Raw genomic sequence first — 27185 nt, 5'->3', positions numbered from 1 at the left:
TTGGCAGGCTTTTCCTGCAGAAGGCCACACATTCTCTGTTGCAGCTCTTCAACTAAGCTGTTGTAACATCTAAGCAGCCATATGAAATGGATTTTGGAAAAAATGAAACCAAACGAGACTATTGCCACTAAAATTTAAATTTTATATCATTTTAATGTATCACAAATACTATTCTTCTTTTGATGTTTTTTCAACCATTTAAAAATATAAAAATCATTCTTTGCTTGCAGGCTGTATAAAAACAGGCAGTAGATAGATTTGGCCAGGCTGTTTTCCAATCTCTGGATTAGACTATATTGTCTCTAATAATTGGTGTTTGTCTTAGGGAAAGAAATGTTTGTATGTGTTTGATGATGCTAATTTTTAAATGGGAAATACATTCATACTGCTAACAAATAAAAAAATATGAAAAATTATATACTGAGAGGTCTCTCCCCTCTGTGCCCACCACATTTCCCTCCCTGACAGTGCTGCTCTTTACAGGCAAGCAATGAAATTAACTTCTGGTCTTTTCTTTAAATGTTTATGTCAATATTAGCAAACCCATATTCATATTCCCACCCTTTCCTACATAAATGTAGCACACCATTTATATTCCCCCACTCTGCTCTTTTTGCTTGCCACCATATCCTGGAGATTTTCTGTATTGTAACAGAGGAAATGCCTGTCATTAAACAGGTATATTGTATTCCACTTGAAGCTGTACCCTTGTTTATCTAACTCTTCCTGTCTACGTGGACACTTGGGGGTATTTCCAACCCAATTAAGAACAATGTAGAAATGATGAAAGTTGCTCACAAATTACTGTGCGTGTGCTTGTGAACCTTCATAAGGTATATTTCCAGAAGTTCTTTGCTGAGCCAGAGAATAACTGCATATCTAATTTTGATAGATACTGGCAATTTAGTCTCTGTGGGCATTGCACACTCCCACCAGCCATCCATGAGAGGGCTGATTCCCCACACAGCCTTGCCAATAGAACATTGTCATACTTTGTGATTTTATCCATTCTAATAAATAAAAGTAGACCCGGGAATGGCATAAGCCCTCTTGGAGGAGGTTGCCGTTAACCCCACCATAGAGCCGCCAGAACTTACACAGGCCTGGGGAAACAGACTCTTGGAGGGCACAAACAAAAGCTTCTGCATGCCAGGACCCAGAAGAAAGGAGCAGTGGCCCCTAAGAGACTGACCAGACTTGCCTGTGAGTGTCCAGGAGTCTCCGGTGGGGGCATGGGTTGGTGGTGGCCTGCTGCAGGGTTGGGGTCACTGAGTGCAGCAGTGCATGCTTGGGACCCTTTGAAGGAGGTCACCATTATCTTCATTATCCCCAATGTAGTTTAGTCTCAGGTCAAACAACAGGGAGGGAATACAGCCCTGCCCATCAACAGAAAATTGGATTCAAGATTTACCGAGCATGGCCCCAACCATCAGAACAAGACCCTATTTCCCCCTCAGTCTCTGCCATCAGGAAGCTTCCATGAGCCTCTTATCTTTCTCCATCAGAGGGCAGACAGACTGAAAACCATAGTCACAGAAAACTAACCCAACTGATTACATGGACCACAGCCTTGTCTAACTCGATGAAACTATGACCCATGCCACAAAAGACAGATGGGTCATGGTGGAGAGTTCTGACAAAATGTGGTCCACTGGAGAAGGGAATGGCAAACCACTTCAGTATTCTTGCCTTGAGAACCCCATGAACAGTTGAAAAGGCAAAAAGATAGGACACTGAAAGATGAACTCCCCAGGTCGGTAGGTGCCCAATATGTTACAGGAGATCAGTGGAGAAATAACTCCAGAAAGAATAAAGAGACAGAGCCAAAGCAAAATCAGCACATAATTGTGGATGTGACTGGTGATGGAAGTAAAGTCTGATGCTGTAAAGAGCAATGTTTTGTAGGAACCTGAAATGTTAGGTCCATGAATCAAGGAAAATTGGAAGTGGTCAAACAGGAGATGGCAAGAGTGAACATCGACACTTTAGGAATCAACGAACTAAAATGAACTGGAATGGGTGATTAATTCAGATGACCATTATATCTACCACTGTGGGCAAAAATGCCTTAGAAGAAATGGAATGGCCATCATAGTCAACAAAAGTCTGAAATACAGTACTTGGATGCAATCTCATAAATGACAGAATGATCTCTGTTCGTTTCCAAGGGAAACCATTCAATATCACAGAAATCCAAGCCTGTGCCCTGACCAGGAATGCTGAAGACGCTGAAGTTGAACGGTTCTGTGAAGACCTACAAGACCTTCTAGAACTAACACCGAAAAAAAAATGTCCTTTTCATTATAGGGGCCTGGAATGCAAACGTAGGAAGTCAAGAGCTACATGGAGTAACAAGCAAATTTGGTCTTGGAGTACAGAATGAAGCAGGGCAAAGGCTAATAGGGTTTTGCCAAGAGAATGCACTGGTTATAGAAACACCCTCTTCCAACAACACAAGAGAAGACTCTACACATGGACATCACCAGATGGTCAATACTGAAATCAGATTGATTATATTCTTTGCAGCCAAAGATGGAGAAGCTCTATACAGTCAGCAAAAACAAGACTGGGAGCGGACTGTGGCTCAGATCATGAATTCCTTTTTGCCAAATTCAGACTGAAATTGAAGAAAGTGGGGGAAAACCACTAAACCATTCAGGTATGACCTTAATCAAGTCCCTTACAGTCATATAGTAGAAGTGAGAAATAGATTTAAAGGATTAGGTCTGATAGAGTGCCTGATGAACTATGGACAGAGGTTCATGACATTGTACAGGAGGCAGAGATTAAGACCATCCCCAAGAAAAAGAAATGCAAAAAGGCAAAATGGTTGTCTGAGGAGGCCTTACAAATGGCTGAGAAAAGAAGAGAAACTAAAGGCAAAGGATAAAAGGAATGATCCATTTGAATGCAGAGTTCCAAAGAATAGCAAGGAGAGATAAGAAAGCTTTCCTCAGTGATCAATGCAAAGAAATAGAGGAAAACAATAGAACAGGAAAGACTAGTGATCTCTTCAAGAAAATTAGGGATACCAAAGGAACATTTCATGCAAAGATGGGCTCAATAAAGGACAGAAATGGTATGGACCTAACAGAAGCAGAAGACATTAAGAAGAGGTGGCAAGAACACACAGAAGAACCATATAAAAAAGATCTTCACAACCCAGATAACCACGATGGTGTGATCACTCACCTAGAGCCAGACATCCTGAAATGTGATGTCAAGAGGGCCTTAGGAAGCATCACTATGAACAAAGCTAGTGGAGGTGATGGAATTCCAGTTGAGCTATTTCAAATCCTGAAAGGTGATGCTGTGAAAGTGCTTCCCTCAATATGCCAGCAAACTTGGAAAACTCAGCAGTGGCCACAGGACTGGAAAAGGTCAGTTTTCATTCCAATCCCAAAGAAAGGCAATGCCAAAGAATGCTCAAACTACTGTACAATTGCACTCATCTTGCATGCTAGCAAAGTAATGCTCAAAATTCTCCAAGCCAGGCTTCAACAGTACATGAACTGTGAAATTCCAGATGTTCAAGCTGGATTGAGAAAAAGCAGAGGAACCAGAGATCAAATTGCCAACATTCTGGATCATCAAAAAATTAAGAGAGTTCCAGAAAAACATCTACTTCTGCTTTATTGACTACGCCGAAGCCTTTGACTGTGTGGATCGCAAGAAACTGGAAAATTCTGAAAGAGATGGGAATACCAGACCACCTGACCTGCCTCCTGAGAAATCTGTATGCAGGTCAAGAAGCAACAGTTAAAACGACATGGAACAACAGACTGGTTCCAAATAGGGAAAGGAGTACATTAAGGCTGTATATTGTCACCATGCTTATTTAACTTCTATGCAGAGTACATCATGGGAAATGCCAGGCTGGATGAAGCAAGCACAAGCTGGAATCAAATTGCCAGGAGAAATATCAATAACCTCTGATATGCAGATGACACCACCGTTATGGTAGAAAGCAAGGAACTAAAGAGCCTCTTGATGAAAGTGAAAGAGGAGAGTGAAAATGTTGGCTTAAAACTCATCATTGAGAAAACTAAGATCATGGCATCTGGTCCCATCTTCATGGCAAATAGTTGGAGAAACAATGGAAACAGGGAGAGACTTTATTTTTCTGGGCTCCAAAATCACTGCATTTGGTGTCTGCAGCCATGAAATTAAAATACGCTTCCTCCTTAGAAGAAAAACTATGACCAACCTAGATAGCATATTAAAAAGCAGAGACATTACTTTGCCAGACTTCCCTGGTGGCTCAGACTGTAAAGCGTCCACCAACAATGTGGGAGACCCGGGTTCGATCCCTGGGTTAGGAAGATCCCCTGGAGAAGGAAATGACAACACACTCCGGTACCCTTGTCTGGAAATTCCCATGGATGGAGGAGCCTGGTGGGCTACAGTCCATGGAATTGCAAAGAGTTGGACACGACTGAGAGACTTCACTTTCACTTTACTTTGCTAACAAAGGTCCATCTAGTCAAAGCTATGGTTTTTCCAGTAGTCATGTGTGGATGTGAGAGTTGGACCATAAAGAAAGCTGAGCACCGAAGAACCGATGGTTTTGAACTGTTGTGTTGGAAAAGACTCTTGAACGTCCCTTGGACAATAAGAAGATCCAACCAGTCCATCCTAAAGGAGATCAGGCCTGAATATTAATTGGAAGGACAGATGCTGAAGCTGAAACTCCAATACTTTGGCCATCTGATGTGAAGAACTGACTCATTGGAAAAGACCCTAATGCTGGCAAAGATTGAAGGCAGGAGTAGAAGGGGATGACAGAGGATGAGATGGTTGGATGGCATCACTGACTTGATGGACATCAGTTTGAGGAAGCTCTGGGAGTTGGTGATGGACAGGGAGGCCTGGCGTGCTTCAGTCCATGGGGTCGCAAAGAGTCAGACACTACTGAGTGACTGAACTGAACTGAATAAATAAAAATGATGTCTCAGTGGAGACTTCATTTGCCAGTCTCTTATTATGAGTGAGAGTAAACAGCATCAGGGCTACAACTAGCAAGGGTAGCCTCTTTCTGCAGAATTACAAAAAGGGTCCCATTCTTAGAAGATGTATTACAGAAGGCAGTCTCTCTGGGTGAATGCAGAACTTGCTAAAGTTCAGCTCCTATCCATGCCCCATAAACCCGGTGCCTTTGTGGGACCCACAGCCAGCAACTCTGATGATGATTATTAAAGAATTAGATGTGTCTGGGTCCAGGTGGGAATATCTCAGAGGAGCCTTGGATGACAAGAGGGGATGTAGCATCCAGGTGAGGGCAGGACCAGCTACGTAATTTGTGGGTCCCCGTACAGAATAAAATGCTGGATTCCCGTCATTAACAATTTTGCAATGGCTGGGACAGAGCTGTAAAGTAGGCGCAATGCCCACTGGGACTCTGCCTGGGTCACAAGCCCAGGAAGCCAGCCCTGGGCGAGGGAGCAAGTGCCCTGAGAGTCGCACTGGTGGCCAGCGTTACACTGACCCACCTCTGGGCGGCAACATAGAAGAACGTACCTCACAGGAGGCTTGGACTATAGACCCCAGACACCAGGAACAACACTTCTGTTCTTTCCCAACAGGCCAGAAGGGCTGCTCTTATCCAAGGTGGGAGAGGTGGAAGGCTGGGTTTTACTTGTAATAATAAGGACAGATGGAGACAAGCTAGATCTGGTACTTTACACCCATTATCGCTTTTGTTTTTCCCTCAAGCCCATGAACTTGGGACCAAAGTGATCTCCATTTAGATGAGGGTGTTAAGGCTTAGGTGGTGGTGGTGGGGATTTGACTCAGCATGTCTGGTACAAAGTCTGTATTTCTAAGCCTGTATACTCCACTCTCTTGTACTAGTTTGTTCTTACACTAGAAGCACCTGTGATCACCCCCACCCCCACCCCCCCCCCCCACACACACACACACAGTTTGCCAAATGAATTGCTTTATTCAGAAGAGCCAACCAGGAATGCAGCTCCTGCGGTTAAACATGGCGTTGGACTTGATTCAAGAATAGGAGTTGGGAAAAAGTCTCTGGCTGCCCAAGGAGGCAGGGGGAAGGAGCCAGCATCATGCCAGAACTTTGAGCTTCTCATTCTGGATAGAAAGCTTCAGTCTGGGGAAGAGATGGGCTCCTGGCTGGTCTCTAGGGTGGGAGAGGGGTTTTCTGTCATTTGCTGGTGAACGTGGCTAGGGTAGGAAGTGGGGTGCTAGAGAAGGAAACTCGGCATTGGTTGGCAGGGCTTCCAGGATGAAGGCTTTTCAGCACTTGGGGGTACTCCCAAAGCACAGAAGGTTGTTGTAGTATTGGAGATTTTTATTGTAGGTCTTCAGGTTTCTATCTAAACAATCGGCAGCTCTTTTATCACATTGACACAGCCGACGCTTACAGTAGTCCTGATCGCCTGAAATCACAATAAAATAAATGCAGGATGGGGGTTTGTTAAAATTCTATGGATTCTTGTGTGAATTCTAGGGGAGAAGACACAGCCCCTGTTTTCCCAGTTTCTAGTTTGAGACAAGCACCGATGTCCAGATATTTCTGACTGATGGGGAGACAGAACTCCTGCCCTCAGGAAGCCCACACCCCGTCTCGTGGGGACACCAGAAGTCATGCACTGGGATGCTGTGAAAAGCCTTGCTGTTAGACACTGTCTCTTTCTTCTCCCCAGCAGATGTGTTCAGGTGCATAGCCCCTGGCCCCTGGGGTCTGGGAATGGGTCTTGATGGGTGAAAGCCAGTCATAGTCATCTCTGTTTCCTCTGTAGTGATGAGTGTCCGGGGAGCATGTGCTCTTGCCCTGACCAATGAGCCACAAGGGAAAGTCTGCTGGACACTTCCAGGAAGGATGAATTTCCTCTCTCAAAAAGAAAGATGTACAAAAGGAAAGCCTCTTCTGTAGAGTGAAGCAATAACTCTTGGAGCCCTAGACTGTGCCTTGGAATCACACAGCCAATGTGGCAGAGCAGAAGGTTGGGAAAGGACTGGATCCCTGGCAACACAGCTGAGAAGCTGCCGTCGCCCTGGCACTGCCCTCTCCCAGACTCTGTTACAGGAGAGTCAGATTTCCTCACTCTCTGAGCCTCTGTTGGGTGGGCATCTTGTTGCTTGTCACCCAGAGCCTGCTAAAGCCACAGAGCCCTGTGGAAGGTCATGATGGGAAGACATGATTTCTGATCTTAGAGACCTCAGGCTGTTGAGGAATAGTCTGTGGTTTTTCAAAATCTCACTCATGGGTCAGTAGGTCTGGGGCACTAGGCAATTCCTTCTAGCCACCACCCATCTCTCTCCTCCCCTCCACAGCCAAACTTGCTCCAGAACTTTGTCCACACTCACGATCTCTCTTCACTTCCCACCCACCTTCCAACCCGCTCTAATCTGGCTTTGCCCTCACAGATCCATGGGAGCAACTCCCACTGAGGTCCTCAGTGGTCTTTCTGCCTCTAAACCCAAGGAGCCCAGTCAGCCCTCATCCTGGAGGACCCCTCTGTTAAACCGGCTGCTGTTAATCCTCTCCTCCTGGCCCACTCCTTGGCCTTCTTGTCTCCCCCCTTCCTTCTCTGACTGTTCCTCCTCTGTCTCCTTTCTGGGACTTTAAACACCAAATGAGTGGGTACTTCCAACTCTCCTCTCTCTGCGGCCACCTCCTGCATCTGTATCCAGACTCTCCCTTGAACTGCCAGTTCCTTCATCCAGCTGCCTTCTGCCCATCTCCCTGGATGTTCTGGAAGCTTCCAAACTCAACACACTCCAAATGGAATGCCTCCTGCCCTCTTCTACCAGGCCCTCCTTGGTAGAACCATCCACACCATAACCAGTCCACCACGAAGCTCTACCAATCCGATTTCAAATGCATCTCGATGGCACTCTCCCCCCCTTGCATCCTGACCCACCATTGCTAAAGCTAAGGGCTTCCTGTCTCTCCTCTGCATTATGACAATGCCTCCCCGCACCCCCCGCACCCCGCCAGTTTCATCTGTCAGCATCTACCCTCAAACAGAGCAAGTGTGAAATGCAAGTATGATTATACCACTCCTTTCGTTAAGAGCTCCCTAATTCTTTAGGACATAATCTAAATACAATATGGCCTGGAGACTTGACCTAGCCCCTTCCTGTCTCTCCAGCATCATCACTCACCACCCTGTCTCATCCTCACCTTTTCCTTCAGCAGCACAGAATTGTTGCAGTTCCCTCTGGCCCCTTGTCCCTGATGTATCCTCTTGTAGGGATGCTCCCAATGCTCCTTCCTCCGACCCCTCTCAGCCTTGAAGACTCAGCTTGGAGACCACCACTTTCAGGAAGCTTCCAGGCTTCCATGACTCTCAGGCTGTGTTCAGAGCCCTGACCTTTTTCTTACTTCCCATCTGAGACTATCATGTTAGATTTTGATTTTCTTTTCTTCTCAGTCCACTATGAACTCCTTGGGGTAGGGACATGGTCCCTTTTTTCTAGCTTGGGTGCCCGGCGCAGTGCCTGGCCCAGTGGACACTCAGTAAGATGAACAGGGGAGGCTGGGTGGTGTTGTAGGTCTCTTTTCTTACCACAAACGATTTGGCCCCGTTGGAAAATAAAGTTGTAGCTCTGGAAGCTCGTGCGGCATCCACGTTTCCGTAGGTTTTCATAGCAACAGTCATGTGCCCTGCAGCACCTGTGACAAGCCTGAGCTACTGGGGCTGCCTCCCAGAAGCTCCAGGGAGCCCCGTGCCCTGTGGTCCCAGCCCCTTGGCTCTGGGACATTGGAATAGTTTACAGCAGAGTTTCCAACAAGCTGGCTGCTTTTTAGGCGGGACTTCCTGGGTTCTCTGCTGATGGGACTAAAGCAGGAGGCTTTAGCTCCCACCCACCTTGGGGCCACAAGTGGGCAGAGGGCAGGGAGGGCTGGGGTGGCCTCACCAATCTGTCGCATCCTTGGGGGCTCCTCTGTGACCCGCACCACAGTGGCAACCGTAGAAGCCATAACTGATCACAGGTTCCTTTCCTGTCGTGAACTTAACCATTTTCCAGAAATCTGCCAAACCTCCATGGACCTGCAGCAGGCCTGGAAGGACAGCAGCTGGTGATGGGGCCTGGGACTCTATGAGCTCCTCCTTCTGCCTCTCCCTGCCACCCCTTGCCCCCACTTCTGAGAGAGGGCCAGATGCGGTGGGAAGGGAAGCTGGGGGAGGAGGGTGCCTCCCTCCCGGGGCTGTGCCCCTCATGGCCAGAGGTCAGGTTCAACTCTTACCGATGGCCATGATCACTGCCAGCAGCAGGAGGGTCTTCATGCTGAGGGTTCTGTGGGGGAGAAATGCAGACAGACCAACCTAGATCCTTTAACAGGCAGTCCAGCCTCTACCCTGGCCCCTGCTGTCCTGCTCACATTCAATGATCTTGATGAAGAGAGTCTTTAAAGGAGATCACAGACATGCTCTTCCATCCCAGGTGAGGTCCAGCATGACTGCCTTCATCGGGCATGCAGGACACATGCAGGGGGTGCCTCCCAGCTTTGTTACACGACTCACTGGGCGAGACCACCTCTCTCCCCATGGTATGCTGCTGAGACCTCCGTGCTCCTCACCCTCCTGAGAGTCCCTGGGAGGCTGTGACCAGGCCATCCCACCAAACTGGGAGATCCAGAGGTCGTAGGCTGTGTCCCCCAGTATACGTACCTTACTCACCCCCACACTGGAGTCAAGGCTTGGGAATTCCACCCATGGAGTTGGATCTGAAGTGTTTTTCTCCAGAACTAAAGCAGCACCATCTCTTTTACCCTTACACTTGTATATGCACAAACACACACTCACACACACTTCATGAATACACACACATATACTCTGTGCTCATCTACTAGTGTGGGCATTCTTTAAAGAATATATTCAAGTTCAAACACAACACACCTGTGCACACATACCCTCTTGTCATACCAAATCAGGCACGTGCAGGCCTGTGCTCATGGGTGCCTGCATGTGCATGCAACACCTGTACACACACACACACACACACACACACACACACACACACACACTCACACACTATAGCCACTCTTGAACTTAGCCAGTGATCAGGGACTGAGTATTCATTTCTGGCTATTTACTTCTCAGAGGATTCCAAGTTAAAATCGCCTTGTTTATTCTGAGCTCCAGTTAAATAGCTGATCCCTCTGGAAGCTTGGGGGTTGGTTGGGTGGGAAATAGGGTGGGTGTACAGCCCATTATTGGTCTCAGAGTTTGGCATCTCCCTCCCCCTAGAGAACCCTCTGTTTTTCCTCTCAGTTGGCCTTATAGAGCTGAGGTTTTTCCATTCTTATGTGCCATTAGCTGATGCCAAAATTGTGGATTATTTTGTCATCTTTCCTGTGGGTGTCCCTCCTGAGTGAATAAATTCCCATAACCAGGTCCAGGTGTGACCCTCCTGAACCCACTTCCAGGAGAGGGCAACGGCCATCTGCTGCTGACCAAGGATTTTTCCTTTCTGCTGCTAAGCCAGCCGTCTGGGGATAAGAAACACGGTATGTACTGGTATTCATTCATTCCATAAGCCAGTCATTCACAGGAAGTACGTACTAAGGCTCTTCAAAGTGGGAGGAATCATGTAAGCCTCTCAGGAGGCGATGAGAACTTGTCCTGTGACCTGGGACCCTGGGGACCCCGGGGACCCCAGCAGGGAATGGACTGCAGGGGAGCAGGCGGTCCCTTCCTCCGACTGGGACCAGCGCCTCCACCCTCTCCTCTCGCTTCTCTATATTCTCCCCCTCCACCCCCCCACCCATCTGGAGAAAGCCAGAGGATTTCCCCTCCACACACAGCTGCCACCTTCTCTCCTGTCCGTACCTGTTTGGAGATGGAGCTGGTTGAGTCTCCTCGGATCTATTGCTTCTTCTTTTTCAGTCTTAGGCAGACAGTGACTCTAGTTTTCACTTCTGAAACTCTTTTCCAGCCCTTTCATAGTGCTTGAATTCAGCTCCCAAGGCCTTCAGTTAACACTTTCCAACACCCATCCCCTCAAAAGCCAGTGTGGCACGGCTATGTTGCCCATCATCGTTCTGCCTGCTCCCCGCACCCACACATTCCCCAGGTCCCCCTCCAGGTTGGGCCCAGGAGACTGGATCTGGCTGAGAAGATACGGGCATCAGTGCTGAGGGCCACTGCCAGGCTGCACTGAGGTAAATATGGGCACCATGCCCCAGTGTTTCTGTGCCCCCCAGGATGGGACCCGAAGCTGGGGGCAGCTTGGGTCCCTGGGTCACAGCATGGGGGACACCCATCAGAGAAAGGCCCGCAGACCCTCAGTGGTCTTTGTCTGCATGAGAAATACAAGTTTCTTGTGTTAAACCACTGGTCCTTAAGATCAGTGACCAGGAAAAACTGTTGCGTGGTGATCTCAACCCCTCAATAGCTAGGGCCGTGGCTGGACAAGACCGTAGGGTTGTTACTACTGCAAGATGCCCTTCAGCAATAATCATCAGACAACTTTGAAAGAATAAAGGTTTATTACTTACAGGACCTGGAAGTTACACGGCGCACCTGGGACCCCACAGGGAGGTCAGAGTAGAGAGAAAGCTGGAGATCTTGGGTCTGGGGTTCTGTTTTTATTGGGATTAAAGGCGGGGCCTAGGGTTTTGTTTGCTCACCCTTTATTGGTGAATCTAAACCACGTGAGCATCAGTGTAAAGCATGGGAAGAGGAACAGCATGTGGCCCAAAATAGTCAAATAACCCAAAATCTCCAATACAAAGGCGCCTTAGTGAGGGGAGGTATATGGCTCTTTATGTAGTCATGTGGCTGGCAAGGTGTTTATTCTAGACAGTGGTCTTTGAAGTGGGTGGCTGGCAATCAGAGGGTATCAATCTCTAAGGTTATCAGGAATTTACTTTACCCAAAACTAAACAAACCCCCAAACAACTATCAGGATGTTATGGAACTGAGGTCCGGCTGCTCGGCACTTGAAAGACAATAAAGAGGAGATGTTGGTGGAAAGGAGTTTGTATTATGTTGGATGCCGGCAAATGGGTGGGACAGGGTTGCGGAGGACAGCTGCCTGTCCAAAGCCAGACTCCTGAGAACAGTCAGATATGGGCTTTTATAGAGAGGAAAAGCGTTACATGTGTAAACATGTATGTCAGCTCTCAGAACCATCTTGAAATAGATCATCAGTGGTTTAACCAGCATCATCTTGATTGTTTTAGGAACATTTTATCTTTACTGTTTTAGGAGCCCACAAAGCCTTCCCTCATGGCTCAGCTGGTAAAGAATCTGCCTGCAATACAGGAGACCTGGGTTTGATCCCTGGGTTGGGAAGATGCCCTGGAGAAGGGAAAGGCTACTCATTCCAGTATTCTGGCCTGGAGAGTTCTATGGACTGTCTAGTCTATGGGGTCGCTAAGAGTTGGACATGACTGAGCAGCTTTCTTTTTTATTTTCTATAGTCAAAGCTATGGGTTTTCCAGTAGTCATATACAGGTGTGAGAGCTGGACCATAAAGAAGGCTGAGAGCTGAAGAACTGATACTTCAAATTGTAGTGCTGAGAGTCCCTTGGACTGCAAGGAGATCAGAACAGTCAATCCTAAAGGAAATCAACCCTGAATACTGAAAACACTGATGCTGAAGCTGAAGCTCCAATACTTTGGGCAACTGGTGCGAAGAGCTGACTCATTGGAAAAGATACTGATGCTGGGAAAGATTGAGAGCAGGAGAAGGGCATGACAGAGGATGAGATGGTTCAGTAGCATCGCTGACTGAATTGACATGAATTTGAGCAAACTCCGGGGGACAGTGAAGGACAGGGAATCCTGGCATGCTGTAGTCCACAGTATCACAGAGTTGGACGTGACTTAGTGACTGAACAACAGCAAGGTGTTCATCTTCAGTTCTGTGGTTGGTTTGTTTCCCTTTCTGTGAAGCCAAATCTTGGAACTGTGGACGCTTATGTCATAGTACAGTCTGGTCACCGTGTGGTTAGCTTCTTCCACCTGGTGGGAGTTTCAGCATCTGTAAGACAGCCCTCAGGAGATGGCTCAGGATGTTTCCTACAGCCCTTGAGGAGGAACTAAAGATCCTTGACTTGCTTAATGACTACATTATTATTATTTGGTCTCCTTTGCCTGGAGAAGGCAATGGCACCCCACTCCAGTGCTATTGCCTGGAAAATCCCCTGGATGGAGGAGCCTGGCAGGCTGCAGTCCATGGAGCCGCAGAGTCAGACACGACTGAGCGACTTCACTTTCTTTCTTTCTTTGACTGTTCTCCTTTGTTTCTGCACATTCTCACTTCTCTGGTTAAACTTACTCCTTGGCTCAGATTTTTCCACAGACAAAAGCAGGTAGGGGACGTAGAGGGGGCCAGGACCGCAGGGCCCAAGGCTTTCCCCATCATAGTCGATCCACACTGACTCACAGCCACCTCAGGTAGTGTTTGTCTTGAAGACACAGTTTCCCTGAAGAGCTAGGCCTGTGTTAAGCACTGACTTGTGTCCCCGCCAAATTCCTGTGTTGAAGGAATTTGTTTACTGTGTTTACTCTCCTCTGTCACCTTCATCAGGAAGCTCTTTAGTTCCTCTTCACTTTCTGCCATAAGGGTGGTGTCATCTGCATATCTGAGGTTACTGATATTTCTCCCGACAATCTTGATTCCTGCTTGTGCTTCATCCAGCCTGGCATTTCGCATAATGTACTCTGCATATAAGTTAAATAAGCAGGGTGATGATATACAGCTTTGACAGACTCCTTTCTCAATTTGGAACCAGTCCATTGGTCCATGTCTGATTCTAATTTTTGCTTCTTGACCTGCATACAGGTTTCTCAGGAGGCAGGTCTGGTATTCCCATCTCTTGAAGAATTTTCCACAGTTTGTTGTAATCCACACAGTCAAAACCATCTGGGCAGTGGTCAAAACTATCCCCAGGAAAAAGAAATGAAAAAGGCTAAATGGCTGTCTGAGGCGGTCTTACAAATAGTTGAGAAAAGAAGAGAAGCTTTACAATAGCCAGGACATGGAAGCAACCTAGATGTCCAGCAGCAGACGGATGGATAAGAAAGCTGTGGTACATATACACAATGGAGTATTACTCAGCTATTAAAAAGAATGCATTTGAATCAGTTCTAATTAGGTGGATGAACTGGAGCCTATTATACAGTGTGAAGTAAGTCAGAAAGAAAAACACCAGTACAGTATATTAACGCATATATATGGAATTTAGAAAGATGGTAATGAAAACCCTATATGCAAGACAGCAAAAGAGACACAGATGTAAAGAACAGATTTTGGACTCTGTGGGAGAAGGCGAGGGTGGGATGATCTGAGAGAATAGCATTGAAACATGGATATTACCATATGTGAACTAGATTGCCAGTCCAGGTTCGATGCATGAGACAGGGTGCTCCGGACTGGTGCACTGGGATGACCCTGAGGGATGGGGTGGGGAGGGAGGTGGGAGGGGGTTCAGGATGGGGGACACGTGTACACCCATGGCTGATTCATGTAAATGCATAGCAAAATCCATCACAATATTGTAAAGTAACTAGCTTCCAATTAATATAAATAAATTAATTTAAAAAAAAAGAAGAGAAGCGAAAGGCAAAGGAGAAAAGGATAAGCTTCCATGGTGGGCCCTTCACGGATCACTGCCTTGTTGTGGCAAGGGGCCCACGAAATTCAATGGAGCTATGAGCCGTGTCATGCAGGGCCATCCACAACGGACGGGTCATAGTGGGAGTTCTGACAAAACGTCGTCCACTGCAGGAGGGAACGGCAAACCTCCCCAGTGCTCTTCCTGTGGGAACCTCAGGAACGGACAGAAAGGTTTGACACCAAAGGATGAGTTCCCCAGGTTGGAAGGTGTCCAATGTGCTACTGGGCAAGAGTGGAGGATAACTACAAACGGTCCCAGAGAGAGTGCAGTGGCTGGGCCAAAGCAGAAATGATGCTCAGCTGTGGATGAGGCTGGTGATGAAGGTAAAACCCGATGCTGTGAGGAGCAGTATCTCATAGGAACCTGGAATGTTAGGAACATGAACCAAGGTAAACTGGACGTAGTCAGCAGGAGAGGGTAAGAATAAACATTGACATCTTAGGAGTCAGTGAACTAAAATGGACGGGAATGGGTGAATTTAATTCAGATGACCATTATACATAATACTGTGGGCAAGAGTCCCATAGAAGAAATGGAGTAGCCCTTATAATCAAAAAAAGAGTCCAAAATGCAGTGCTTGGGTGCAACTTCAAAAGTGACAGAATGCTCTTGGTTCGTTTTCAAGTCAAGCCATTCAACACCACAGTAATCCGAATCTATGCCCCTACTACCAATGCTGAAGAAGCTGAGGTTGATCTGTTCTATGAAGACCTAGAAGAACTCGAAGAACTAATACCAGAAAAGAGATATTTTATTCATCACTGGGGATTGGTATGCAAAAGCAGGAAATCAAGAGATGCCAGGAGTAACAGGCAAGTTTGGCCTTGGAGAACAAAATGAAGCAAAACAAAGGCTAACTGAATTCTGCCGAGATAATGCATTGTCAGAGAAAATACCCTTTTTCAAGAACACAAGAGATGACTTTACACATGGACATCACCAAATGGCCAATACCAAAATCAAATTGACTACATTCTTTGTAGCTGAAGATGAAGAAGCTGTATACAGTCAGCAAAAACAAGACTTGGAGCTGACTGTGGCTCAGATCATCAACTTCTCATAGCAAAATTCAGACTTAAAGAAAGGGAGGGAAACCAGTAGGCCAGCCAGGTATGACTTAAATCAGATCCCCTATGAATAAGCAGCAAAGGTAATGAATAGCTTCAAGGGATTAGGTCTGGTAGGCAGGGTGCCTGAAGGACTATGGATGGAGGTCTGTAATATCATACAGGAGCCAGCAAACAAAGCCATCCCAAAGAAAAAGGAAAGCAAGAAGGCAAACTGGTGATCAGAGGCTCCTCTGTCCGTGGGATTCTCCAGGCAAGAATGCTGGAGTGGATTGCCATTCCCTTCCCCAGAGGATTGTCCTGACCCACGGATTGAACCCAGGTCTCCTGCATTGCAGGCAGATTCTTAACCAACTGAGCTACAGGGAAGTCCTAGCTAAAGAAGGAAGAGACTTGAAATGCAAGGGAGAAAGGGAAGGACTAATTTATGTAACTAAAGGACTAGTTTATGCAACTAAACGCAGATTTCCGAAGAACAGTACGCAGAGAAAAGAAGGCCTTCAGTGAATGGTGTATAAAACTAGAAGAAAACACCAGAAGGGGAAAGACTAGAGATCTCTTGGGGAAAACTGGAGATATCAAGGGAATATTTTGCCCAAAGATGGGCACAATAAAGGACATAAATGGTAGGGGCCTAGTAGACAAGGAAGAGATCAAGAAGAGATGGAAAGAATACTTGGAAGAACTGTATAAGAAAGATCTGATGAACCGGACTGCTGCGATGGTGTGTTCAGCCACCCAGAGCCAGACATTCTGGAGAGCAAAGTCAAGTGGACCTTCAGAAATACTGCTGTTAATAAAGTTAGAGGATGCTACGGAATTCCAGAGAACTATTCAGAGCCCCAAAGGATGATACCCTTAAGTGTTGCGTTCATTATGTCAGCAAATCTGGAAGACCCAGCAGTGACCACAGAACTGGAAAAGGTCAGTCCTCATCCCAGTCCCCAAGAAGGGTAATACTGAAGAATGTGCTAACCGTTGGACAATTGCACTCATCTCCCATGCTAATAAGGTCATGCTTAAAATCTTGCATGCTAGGCTTCAGGCTTATGCAAACCAAGAACTTCCAGATGTCTAAGCTGGCTTTAGAAAAGGAAGAGGAACCAGATATCAAATTGCCAACATGCGCTGGATCACAGAGAAAACTAGGGAATTCTAGAGAGACATCCACCTGTTTCTTGACTACGCCCAAGCCTTTGACTGTGTGGATCATAATAAACTATGAAAAGCTCTTATAGACAGATGGCAATAGCAGACTATCTTACCTTCTCCAGAAAAACCTGTATGCAGGTCAAGATGCAACAGTCAACCATGCATGGAACAACTGATTGATTCAAGATTGAGAAAGGAGTATGACAAGGCTGTCTGCTGTCACCCTGTTTGTTTAACCTATACGCTGAGCACGTCGTGAGAAATGCCAGGCTGGATGAGTTACAAGTTGGAATCAAGATAGGTGAGAGAAACATCAACAACCTCAGATATGCAGATGATATCACCCTAATGGCAGAAAGTGATGAGCAACTAAAGAGCATCTTGATTAGGGTGAAGGAGGAGAGTGAAAGAGCTGGCTTAAAACTAAATATTAAAAAAACTAAGATCATGGCATTTGGTCCCATTACTTCATGGCAAATAGAGAGGGGGAAAATGTAGAAACAGTGTCAGATTTCCTTTTCTTGGCCTCTAAAATCACTACAGGTGGTGGCTGCAGCCATGAAGTCAGAAGATGTTTGCTTCTTGGCAGGAAAGCTATGACAAGCCTAGACAGTGAGTTGAAAAGCAGAGACATTTCTCTGCCAACAAAGGTCTGCACAGTCCTTTGTTGTGAGAGCTGGACCATAAGGAAGGTGGAGCACCGAAGAATTGATGCCTTCAAACTGTGGTGCTGGAGAAGACTCCTGAGAGTCCCACGGACTGCAAGGAGATCAGATCAGTCAACCTTAAGGGACATCAACCCCGAATACACATTGGAAAGACTGATGCTGAAACTCTAATACCCTGGTCATCTGATGCTGACAGCTGACTCATTGGAAAAGTTCCCAGTGCTGGGAAAGATTGAGGGCAGAAGGAGAAGAGGGCATCAGAGGATGAGATGGCTGGACAGTATCACTGACGCAATGGACGTGAACTTGGACAAACTTCGGGAGATGGTGAGAGACAGAGAGAGACAGTCCATGGAGTCACAAAGAGTCGGACACGACTGGGTGACTCAACAACAACAACAACGTGGGATGACTGGTGTCTCTAGAAAGAGGAGACATTTGGACACACACACACACATCTTCACTGGGAGGATTCCAGGTGAAGGTGAAGGTAGAGATGGAGGTGGGGATGTTTTATAAACCAAGGAATCCTAAAGATAGACAGGACACCACCAGAGCCTGGGGAGAGGAAGGGACAGACCCTCCCCAGAGTCCTCAGAAGACACCAACCTCGCTGGCACCTTGATCTGAGACTCCTGGCCTCCAGAACTGAGAGAACAGGAATTTCTATTGTAGCTTTCTATTAAGGTACTCAGGTTGTGGTACCTGGTACAAATTCCTACCAAATAAAAAACGCTCAGGTCATCTCCGGGTCTCTGCAATCTGGGATTTGGTTGCGGCCATTAAACCATCAGCCACCCCTGACAGTGCGCCCTGACGGGGTTCAGGATGGAGAAAAAAAGAGGATATGGGCTCTGCCAGGTAAGGGGCTGATCATAGGAGTGATTGCATTAGGCCCAGACTCTTGCATCTTCCCATGCATAGAAAAGTGACAAATTCATTCATTTGCGATATCTGGTTTTCCTTTAGTTGGACTAATCTTTTGACGTTTGACTCCCTGGGCATTTTTGTTTGTTTGCTTGTTTTGCAAAAGCACCTACATATCCTGGCTCCTCCCTTACCTTTGAGGACAGTCCTCAGACCTACCCGAGAGGCTGTATCCAGGCTGAAGTCCTCAGTAATGCCCCAAATAAAACATAATTCTCAACATTTAGGTTCTGCATTTTTTTTCCCATCAGCAGACTTTTGCTTCTCATACCCATTTGTTTTAGGCCTAAATGAAGTTTAGAGGTCGTGGCCTTTTTTTTTTTAGAGAACTTGGCCTTTTGATAAGCACCTCGGATCCAGAGTACTGTCGCTTCTACGGCAGGCAGACCGCCCCACCCCGCACATCCTGGGGGCCCCGATACCATGTCCAGGTCCCCGCACTCAAGGGCTCTGGTGACGTCACACTGCCTCTCCTTTTCCATCTTTGCATGATTTTCCCTAAGAATTAAAAGTCCCTGGTTTAGCTTCTTGTTGTGCTACCTTTATCCAAGGACTAATTTAGCACTTGGAGTACATTACTGTAAAAAGAAATACTCTCACAGGGCTTGCCTTTTAGTGGAGAGAGACAGACAAGAAAACAAAAGATACAATAGGCGAATGATATACAATTGGTCCTTGAAGGGCTCTGTGGTTAGGGGCACTGATCCTCTGCACAGTCAGAAATCTGAGTGGGCCCTCGGTATCCACGATTCCCCACATATATGGATTCAACCAACCTTGGGTTATGTATCACTGTAGTGCCTATGATTGAAAAAAATTCTATGTGTAAATGGACCTGTACAATTCAAATCCTTGTTACTCAAGAGTCAACTGTGCATCCGAGAACGAGCTTATGGTTGCTGGGGAAGGTTGGGGATAAGGAATAGTTAGGGAATTTGGGATGGACATGTACACTCTGCTATATTAAAAATGGATAACCAACGAGGGTTTACTGTATAGCCCATGGAGCTCAGCTAAATGTTATGTGGCAGGTTGGATGGGAGGGGAGTTTGGGGGAGAATGGATACATGTATATGCATGGCTGAGACCCTTGCTGTTCACCTGAAACTACCACAATATTGTTTGTTAGTCTGCAAACCCTTATAGAAAATAAAAAGTTAAAAAAATAAAAGAGTCAACTGTGGAATGTTTGGTGAAGCTGAGAGAAAGGGACATCTCTGCTGGGGCAGTGGGAGTGTCATGGGGGAAGAAGGCTGCTACTTCACATGGGATGGACAAGCCCCAGCGGGATAGTGAGCGCTCAGAAAAGTTTTCCTAAGTTTTAATAATTAGAAGAGTCAGCCTATTATCAGCGGTCACTTCCAATGGCAGTATTATGGATGAACTTTTTCTGTACTCTGTTTCCTAATCTTCCCTTTGTGAGGAAAAATTATTCATGACTCTTCTTTTTTTAGAAAATCTTCTAATTTGAAAATACATTTACAAGAAAGTAAAGAAACTCTGGGCTTCCCTGGTGGCTCAGCTAGTAAAGAATCCACCTGCAATGTGGGAGACCTGGGTTCGATCCCTGGGTTGGGAAGATCCCCTGGAGAAGGGAAAGGCCACCCACTCCAGTATTCTGGCCTGGAGAATCCTATGGACTGTATAATCCATGGGGGTCACAAAGAGTCAGACTCGACTGAGCGACTTTCACTATGTAAAAAGAATAACCAGAAGCCTCATTGAAATACAGTCAGGGGACCAGAAGGGGGCGCTCTCACACCCTGTAAGGACAGAAGAGCCCAAGAAAGAAGGAAAGAAAGACTCCCTTCTCAGAAAAGACTCAGCAAATGAAAAGACAGGGACTCTGCTTCCTAGAGCCCTTCCCCACTGTACACAGCCAGTGACCCTGATGGCAATTATTAAAGAATACAGGTCCAGGTGGGAATATCTCAGAGGAACCCAGGATAACAAGAAGGGAAGTAGCATCCCAGTGAGGGTAGGACCAGCTACCTACTTTGTGGGTCCCAGTGCGGAATTAAATGCAGGATTCCACGTCATGAACAACATCGTGATGCCTGGACAGAGCCATGAACCAGGCGCAGGGCCCACTGGGTCTGCCTGGGTCACAAGCCAGGAAGCCAGCCCTGGGTGAGGAGACAAATGCCCTGAGAGTCCCGGTGGTGGTCTGAATTCCCAATACACTGACCCACCTTCAGCAGGCTGGCAACGTGGGAGACCATGCCTTACAGAAGACGGGCCTGTGCCTCCCCCAGATCAGGAGCAGGCCTGCTGTTTGCCCCCAGCTGGCCAGCAGGAGCTGCTCTTGCCCAGGGAAGGAGGCTGGAAGGCTGGGCTTTACTCGCAGTGAGAAGCACAGATGTGGACACGCCAGGCCCAGTGCTTCACACCTGGTGTCCCTTTTCCATCTTTAACAAGCCTGTGCGCTGGTACCGAAGTGCTATCTACTTAGATAAGGGCGCTAGGCGTATGGAAGCGGTGGTGGGCTCTGACTCAGCCCTTCTCACTCTAAGGCTGGTGTTTTTAACCCTTTACACTTGATTCCCTTGTACTAGTTTGTTCTTGCACTAGAAGAGCACCCCCCCCACACACACTCACACACGCGCACACACACACTCATACTCACACACACTCACTCACACTCACACACGTGCACACACACACACTGTCTCACACACACACGTGTGCGTGCACACACTCACACACACTCGCACACATACACTCACACACACACACACACACACACCACACACACATGTGCACAATTTGCCAAATGAATTGCTTGAATCTGAAGAGTCAGCCAGGAGTGTAGCTGCCGCAGCAGAACATGACATTGGACTTGACAAGGAGTGGACTTGACGAGGAGTGGACTTGACGAGGAGTGGAGCGGTGGAAAAATTGCCTGCTCCCCAAGGAAGCGGGGGGAAGGGGCTGGACATCCACACCCAGACTTGAGCGTCTCCTTCTGGACAGAGGCTCTGTTTGGGGCAAGAAGACCTCCTGACTTGTGTCTAGGATGGGAGAGGGGGTTTCCCTCATTTGCCAGGGGACGTGGCTAGGCTAGGGAGTGGGGTGCTAAGTGGAAACTCGGCTTTAGGAGGCAAGGTGTCCAGGCTCAGGGGCTTCTCAAGCACTTGGGTGTACTCCCTTTGCGCTGACGGTTGCTGTAGTCTTGGAGCTTTTTATTAGAGGTCTTCTTGTTTCTTGCAGAACAAAGGATAGCTATTTGATCACGTTTGCACCATTGACATTTAAAGTAGGTCCGATCCTCTAAAATCACAAGAAAATAAGCACGGATGAGCATGTGTGCTAAATCACTTCAGTTGGGTCCAACTCTTTGTGACCCTCTGGACTGTAGCCCACCAGGCTCCTCTGTCCAAAGGATTCTCTAGGAAGGATACTGTCCTCCAGGGGATCTTCCCAACCCAGAGATGGAAGCTGAGTCTCTTATGTCTCCTCTATTGACAGGAAGATTCTTTACGTCTCGTGCCACCCAGGAAGACCAAACACCAGATGGGGGTTTGTTATTATTCTAGGAATATTAACAATATTAACAATATTCTTGTGGGAAACCTGGGGGATAGACACATCCTGTGTTCTCCCAGGGTTTCTAGTCTGGAAAAGCACTGATGTCCAGATATTTCTGACTGATGAGGAGACAGAATTGCTGCCTGCAGGAAGCCCACACCCCGTCTGATCGGGACAGCAGCAGCTGAGCACTGGGATTCTGTGAAAAACCTCTCTGTCAGCCCTTGTCTTTTCATCGCCATAGCTGTGTTTTCAGATGCAAAGCCCCTGGCCCCTGGTGTCGGGGAATGGTTCTCGATAGGTGTAAACCAGTCATGGTCGTTCCGGTTTCCTTTGTAGTGATTAGTGTAAGGGAAGCACGTGACCTTGCCCTGACCAGTGAACCACGAGGCAAAGTCTGCTGGGGCTTCCAAGGACGTGTAAAGGGAAGGCCTCTTCCATAGGGTGAAGCCACAACCCTTGGAGCTCTGAGCGTGCCTGAGTGTCACATTGCCAGCGTGGCAGAGAGGCTAGGGAAGACTGGACTCTTGTCAACACAGCTGGGAAAGCTGCCCAGTCCTGACACTGTGTCTTCCATTCTTCTGTTACAGGAAAGTCAGACTTCCTCATTGTCTGAGCCTCTGTTGGGAATTTTGATGCTTTCTAGCTAGATCCTTCTAAGGGCACGTAACTCTATGGAAAGGTCATGACGGGGAGATAAAATTTCTGATTTTGGGGAACTCAGGCTGTTGGGGAATAGTCCATGGTGTCTGAAAACTGCACTCACGGGTCAGCTGTCTGGGGCACTGGGAAATCCCTTGCAGCCACCATCCCATCCCCCTCTCCTTCCCTGGCAAACTTGCTCTAGATGGCGGTCTACATTTCTTAGCTCTGCTTCACTTCCCACCCACCTTCCAACCCGCTCTAATCTGGCTTTGCCCTCACAGTCTCACGGAAACAGCCCCCACTGAGTCCTCAGTGGTCTTCTTGCCTCTAAATCCAAGGAGTCTGCTCAGCCCTTATCCTGGATGACCCCTCTGTTAAACTGGCTGCTGTTAATCCTCTCTGCCTGGCCAACTCCTTGACCTTCTTGGCTTGTCTCCTCTCTCTCTGACTGTCTTCTCTCTCTTCTTTCTGGGCCTTTAAGCATCAAATGAAGCATCAAATGGTGGGGGGTACATCCAGCTCTCTTGTCTCTACAGCCGCCTCCTGAATCTGTGTCCAGACTCTCCCTTGAGCTGCCAGTTGCTTCATCCAGCTGCCTGCTGCCCATCTCCCTGGGTGTTCTGGAAGCTTCCAAACTCAACCTGCTCCCTACAGAACTCCTCCTGCTCTCTCCTACCAGGCCCTCCTCAGTTCTACAACTGACACAGTCGTATAGCCAACCAACAGTCCCAGTCCACCACCAAGCTCTGTTGCTTCTATCTCAAAGATATCTCGATAGTACTTTCCACCTCTTGCATCCCGACCACCTTTGCTATAGGTCAAGCTCTTCCTATCTCTTTTCTGCATCATGACAATGCCACCCTCCGCTTCTGTTTCCATCCACCCTCAGCCAGAGCAAGTCCTCTGAAATGCAAGTCTGGTCATGTCACTCTTTTCCCCAAGAGCTCGCTAATTCTTGAGGACAAAATGTAAATAGAACATGAAGCCTTTCTTTCTCTCTGGCATCATCACTCACCGCTCTGTCTCACCCTCACGTTTCCCTCCCGCAGCACAGAACTGCTCCAGCACCCCGTGGCCTCCTGGACCCTGCTGTGTCGTCTTGGTGGGATGCCCCAACCCTCCTTCCCCTTGACTCCTCTCCGCCTTGAGGCTGCAGCTTGGAGGTCACCATCCTGAGGAGCCTTCCTTGACCCTCATTCTGAGGAGCCTTCCTTGACCCTCAGGCTGTGTTCAGAGCCCCGCCCTTTTCCTCACTGCACATCAGACTCCACCGAGTTGTATTTTCCTTTTCCTTACTTCCCACTCAACTGTGAGCCCCTTGAGGCAGAGACCTGTCCCTTTGTATCTAGCTCTGGTGCCTGGCACAGGGAACACAGGAAAAAGAGGAGAGGAGGCTGGGTGCAGTCGGTAGGACTTGCTCTTACCACACGTGATTTGGCCCCGGCGGATAGACACGTTGTAGTTCAGGAACTTGGTGCCACATCCATGATACTTCAGCTTTTTGTAACAGCAGTCATGTGCCCAACAGCACCTGTGACAAGACTGAGCTATGGGGGCGGCCTCCCCATGCTCCAGGGAGCCCAGTGCCTGTGGTTTCACCCAGCTTGACCCCGAGCAGAGACCCAGGGACACGGGACTAGTTTGGAGCACAGTTTCCACCAGGATGGCTGCTTTTTCAGCTGAGCCTCGCTGGTGTTCTTTGACGTGGGGCTTCGGCTCCCGCCCCAGCCGGGGCCACAAGTGGGCAGAGGCGGGAGGGCTGGGGTGGCCTCACCGATCCGTTGCATCCTTGGGGGATCCTCTGCCACCCACTCCACAGTAGCAGCCGTAGGCACCATAACTGAACAGGGCTCCCTTTCCTGTTGTGTGCGTGATCATTTTCCCAAAATCCACCATATCTCCATGGACCTACAGGAGGATTGGAAGCAGAATGCCTGGTGATGGGGCCTGGGACAGTGCGCACTCCTCTGCCTCTCTCTGCCAACCCCTTTCCCTCCCCACAGAGAGGGGGTTGGATGCAGTGGGAAGAGAGCCTTGGGACTGAAAGTGCCTCCCTCCCTGGGCTGTTCCCCTTCTGGCAGTAGGGTCAGCTCTTACCAAAGGCCATGATCACTGCCAGCAGCAGGAGGGTCTTCATGCTGAGGGTTCTGTGGGGGAGAAATACAGATGGAACGGCCTAGACGCCTCTTCCAGGGGAATTATAACTTCTGCCCAGAATACTACTGTCCTGCTCACATTCAACAGTTCAGATGAAGAGAGTATTTAAAGAACTTGCAGACTTGCTTCTCAGTCCAGGCAGGTCCAGCGTGACTGCCTTCACTGGACACAGAGTACGCGTGGAGGGGGTGCTTCCAGCTTCGGTAAACATTTCACTGCTCAAGACCACCCCTCGCCCCATGAAACACTGACACCTTCTTCTCATTTGAATAAGTGTTCCTGGGAGGTTGTGACCAGGTCATCAGAAGAAACTTGGAGATCTCTGAGGTCTAAGCTGTGTGTCCCCCATTAGATACATCTTACTCACCCTCCACACTGGAGTCAAGGCTTGAGAATTCCACTCATGGAGTCGGATCCGTAGTGTTTTTCTTCAGAAATAAAGCATCTCCCTCTCTTTGAACCCTTACACAGGTACATACACAAACACACACCTACTCATGCACACACACACACACACACAGAGTCTTGAGCTCATCTACTAGTGTAGACATCTTTTACATAATTTATTCACGTATGCACACAACACACTTGTGCACACCACACCTTCTTGTTTCACCAAATCAAGCATGTGCAGTCTTGCACTCACGTGTACACACATGGACACCACAGCCACTCTGGAAGGCAGCCAGTGATCAGGGACTGGGTGTTCATTTCTGACTCTTTACTTATCAGAGGATCCTGAGTTGACGGCTCCAAGTGACTGCCCTGTTTATTCCTAACTCCAGTTAAATAGCTGATCCTTCCGGGAGCTTGGGATTAGTGGGGTAGGGGACGGGTGAGGATACCACCAGTTCCTGGACTCAGACTCTGAAATGCCACTACCCCTAGACAATCCTCTTTTTCCCCCTCTCATCAGCAGTACAGAACTGAGGGTTTTTCCATCCTTATGTGACATTAGCTGATGCCAAAACTGAAGATTATTTTGTCAGCTTTCCTGTGGTTCTCTCTCTGAGTGAATAAATTCCCATAACCGGGTCTGGGTGTGACCCTCCTGAACTCACTTCCAGGGAAGGGCAAGGGCCATCTGCTGCTGGCCAAGGATTTTTCCTTTCTGCTGCTAAGTAAGCCAGTTGGGAATAAGAAGCAGGGCAGTTAGCGTTATTCATTCATTCCATAAACCAGTCATTCAAGAAGTATATACTAAGCCTCCACAAAGTGCCAGGACCCCTGTGAACCTCTCAGGAGGTGATGAGAACTTGTCCTGCCCCCAGGGGCCACAGCAGGGAAAGAACTGCAGTGGGGTAGGTGGTCCCTTTCCTACGACTTGGACCAGCACTTCCACCTTCTTGCTCCTCTTTCTTCTCCTCTCCTCCTCCTGCCCAAACTGGAAAAAGCCAGAGAGTGTTTTGGAATTTCCCCTTCAAGTACTGCCACCCCCTCGTCTCCAGTCCTTACCCATTTGGAGATGGAGTGGATAGACACTCCTGGGATCTATTGCTCTTTCTTCTTCAGCTTCAGACAGACAGTGACTCTATTTCCAGAACAGATGCCTTTTTCAAGCCCTTCACCACTGCTAAGAATTTAGCTGTGATGGCTTTCAGTTAACGCTTCCCAACACCCATCCCTCAAAGGGCAGATGGCAGAGCCTGTGATGCCCATCCCCTTTCTGGCTGGTTCCTCACCTTCTCCAGCCCCTGCTCCAGGTTAGGCCCTGGAGACTGAACCTGGTCAGGAAAGTGTGGGCATCAGTGCTGAGGGCCATGCCAGGCTGCAGTGATGGAAATGCATGTGCGATGCCCCAGGCTCTCTCTGCCCCTCATGTTGGAACCAGAAGCTGGAGGCAGCTTGGATCCCTCTGTCACAGCATGGGGGACACCCGTCAGAGAAAGGCCCACAGACCCTCAGTGATCTTTGTCTGGGTGAGAAATACAAGTTTCTTGTGTTAAACAGCTGATCTTTGAGATCAGTGATGAGGAAAAGTGTTGCATAGCAGTCTTAACCCCTTAATAAGCAACGTTGTGGCTGGACCAGACCATACGGTTATTACTACTGCAAGATACCCTTCAGCCATGATCATCAGAAAACTGAGAGAATAAAGTTTTATTACTTACAGGGCCTGGAAGTTACACAGCCCACCTGGGACCCCACAGGGAGGTCAGGGGTAGAGGAAGCTGGAGATCTCGGGTCTGGGGTTCTGCTGTTATTGGGGTTGAGGGTGGGGGCCTAGGGTTTTGTGTGCTCACTCTTTGCTGGTGAATTTAAACCAAGTGAGCGGCACTGTAAACTGCTGGAAGAGGAAAAACAAGTGGCCCAAAAGAGTAACCGAAATCTCCAATACAAAGGAGACTTAGAGGGGAAGCAATATGGCCCTTTATGTAGTCATGTGGCTGGCAAGGTGTTTATTCTAGATAGCCGTCTTTGAAGTGGGTGCCTGGCAATCAG

The 27185-nt window shown here is 47.9% G+C and overlaps 1 protein-coding gene and 1 pseudogene across 1 annotated transcript; both read right to left on the bottom strand.

The window, feature by feature from the left end:
- Nucleotides 1-6255: 6255 nt before the first annotated feature.
- On the bottom strand, nucleotides 6256-9257 carry LOC129647966 (phospholipase A2, membrane associated-like). Its single transcript, XM_055574876.1, has 4 exons — nucleotides 9218-9257; nucleotides 8887-9031; nucleotides 8535-8641; nucleotides 6256-6398 (listed from the first exon to the last, which is right to left on the bottom strand). The coding sequence occupies exons 1-4, from the start codon at nucleotides 9255-9257 to the stop codon at nucleotides 6256-6258; spliced, it is 435 nt and encodes a 144-aa protein (XP_055430851.1).
- Nucleotides 9258-21528: 12271 nt separating this feature from the next.
- LOC129647370 (phospholipase A2, membrane associated-like) lies at nucleotides 21529-24723 on the bottom strand (annotated as a pseudogene).
- Between the last annotated feature and the right edge of the window lie 2462 nt (nucleotides 24724-27185).

This window comes from Bubalus kerabau, chromosome 3 (genome assembly GCF_029407905.1).
Source record: "Bubalus kerabau isolate K-KA32 ecotype Philippines breed swamp buffalo chromosome 3, PCC_UOA_SB_1v2, whole genome shotgun sequence".
Classification (NCBI taxonomy): domain Eukaryota; kingdom Metazoa; phylum Chordata; class Mammalia; order Artiodactyla; family Bovidae; genus Bubalus; species Bubalus kerabau.
The sequence above is the reverse complement of the archived record's forward strand: the minus strand, read 5'-3'. Positions and strand labels throughout refer to the sequence as shown.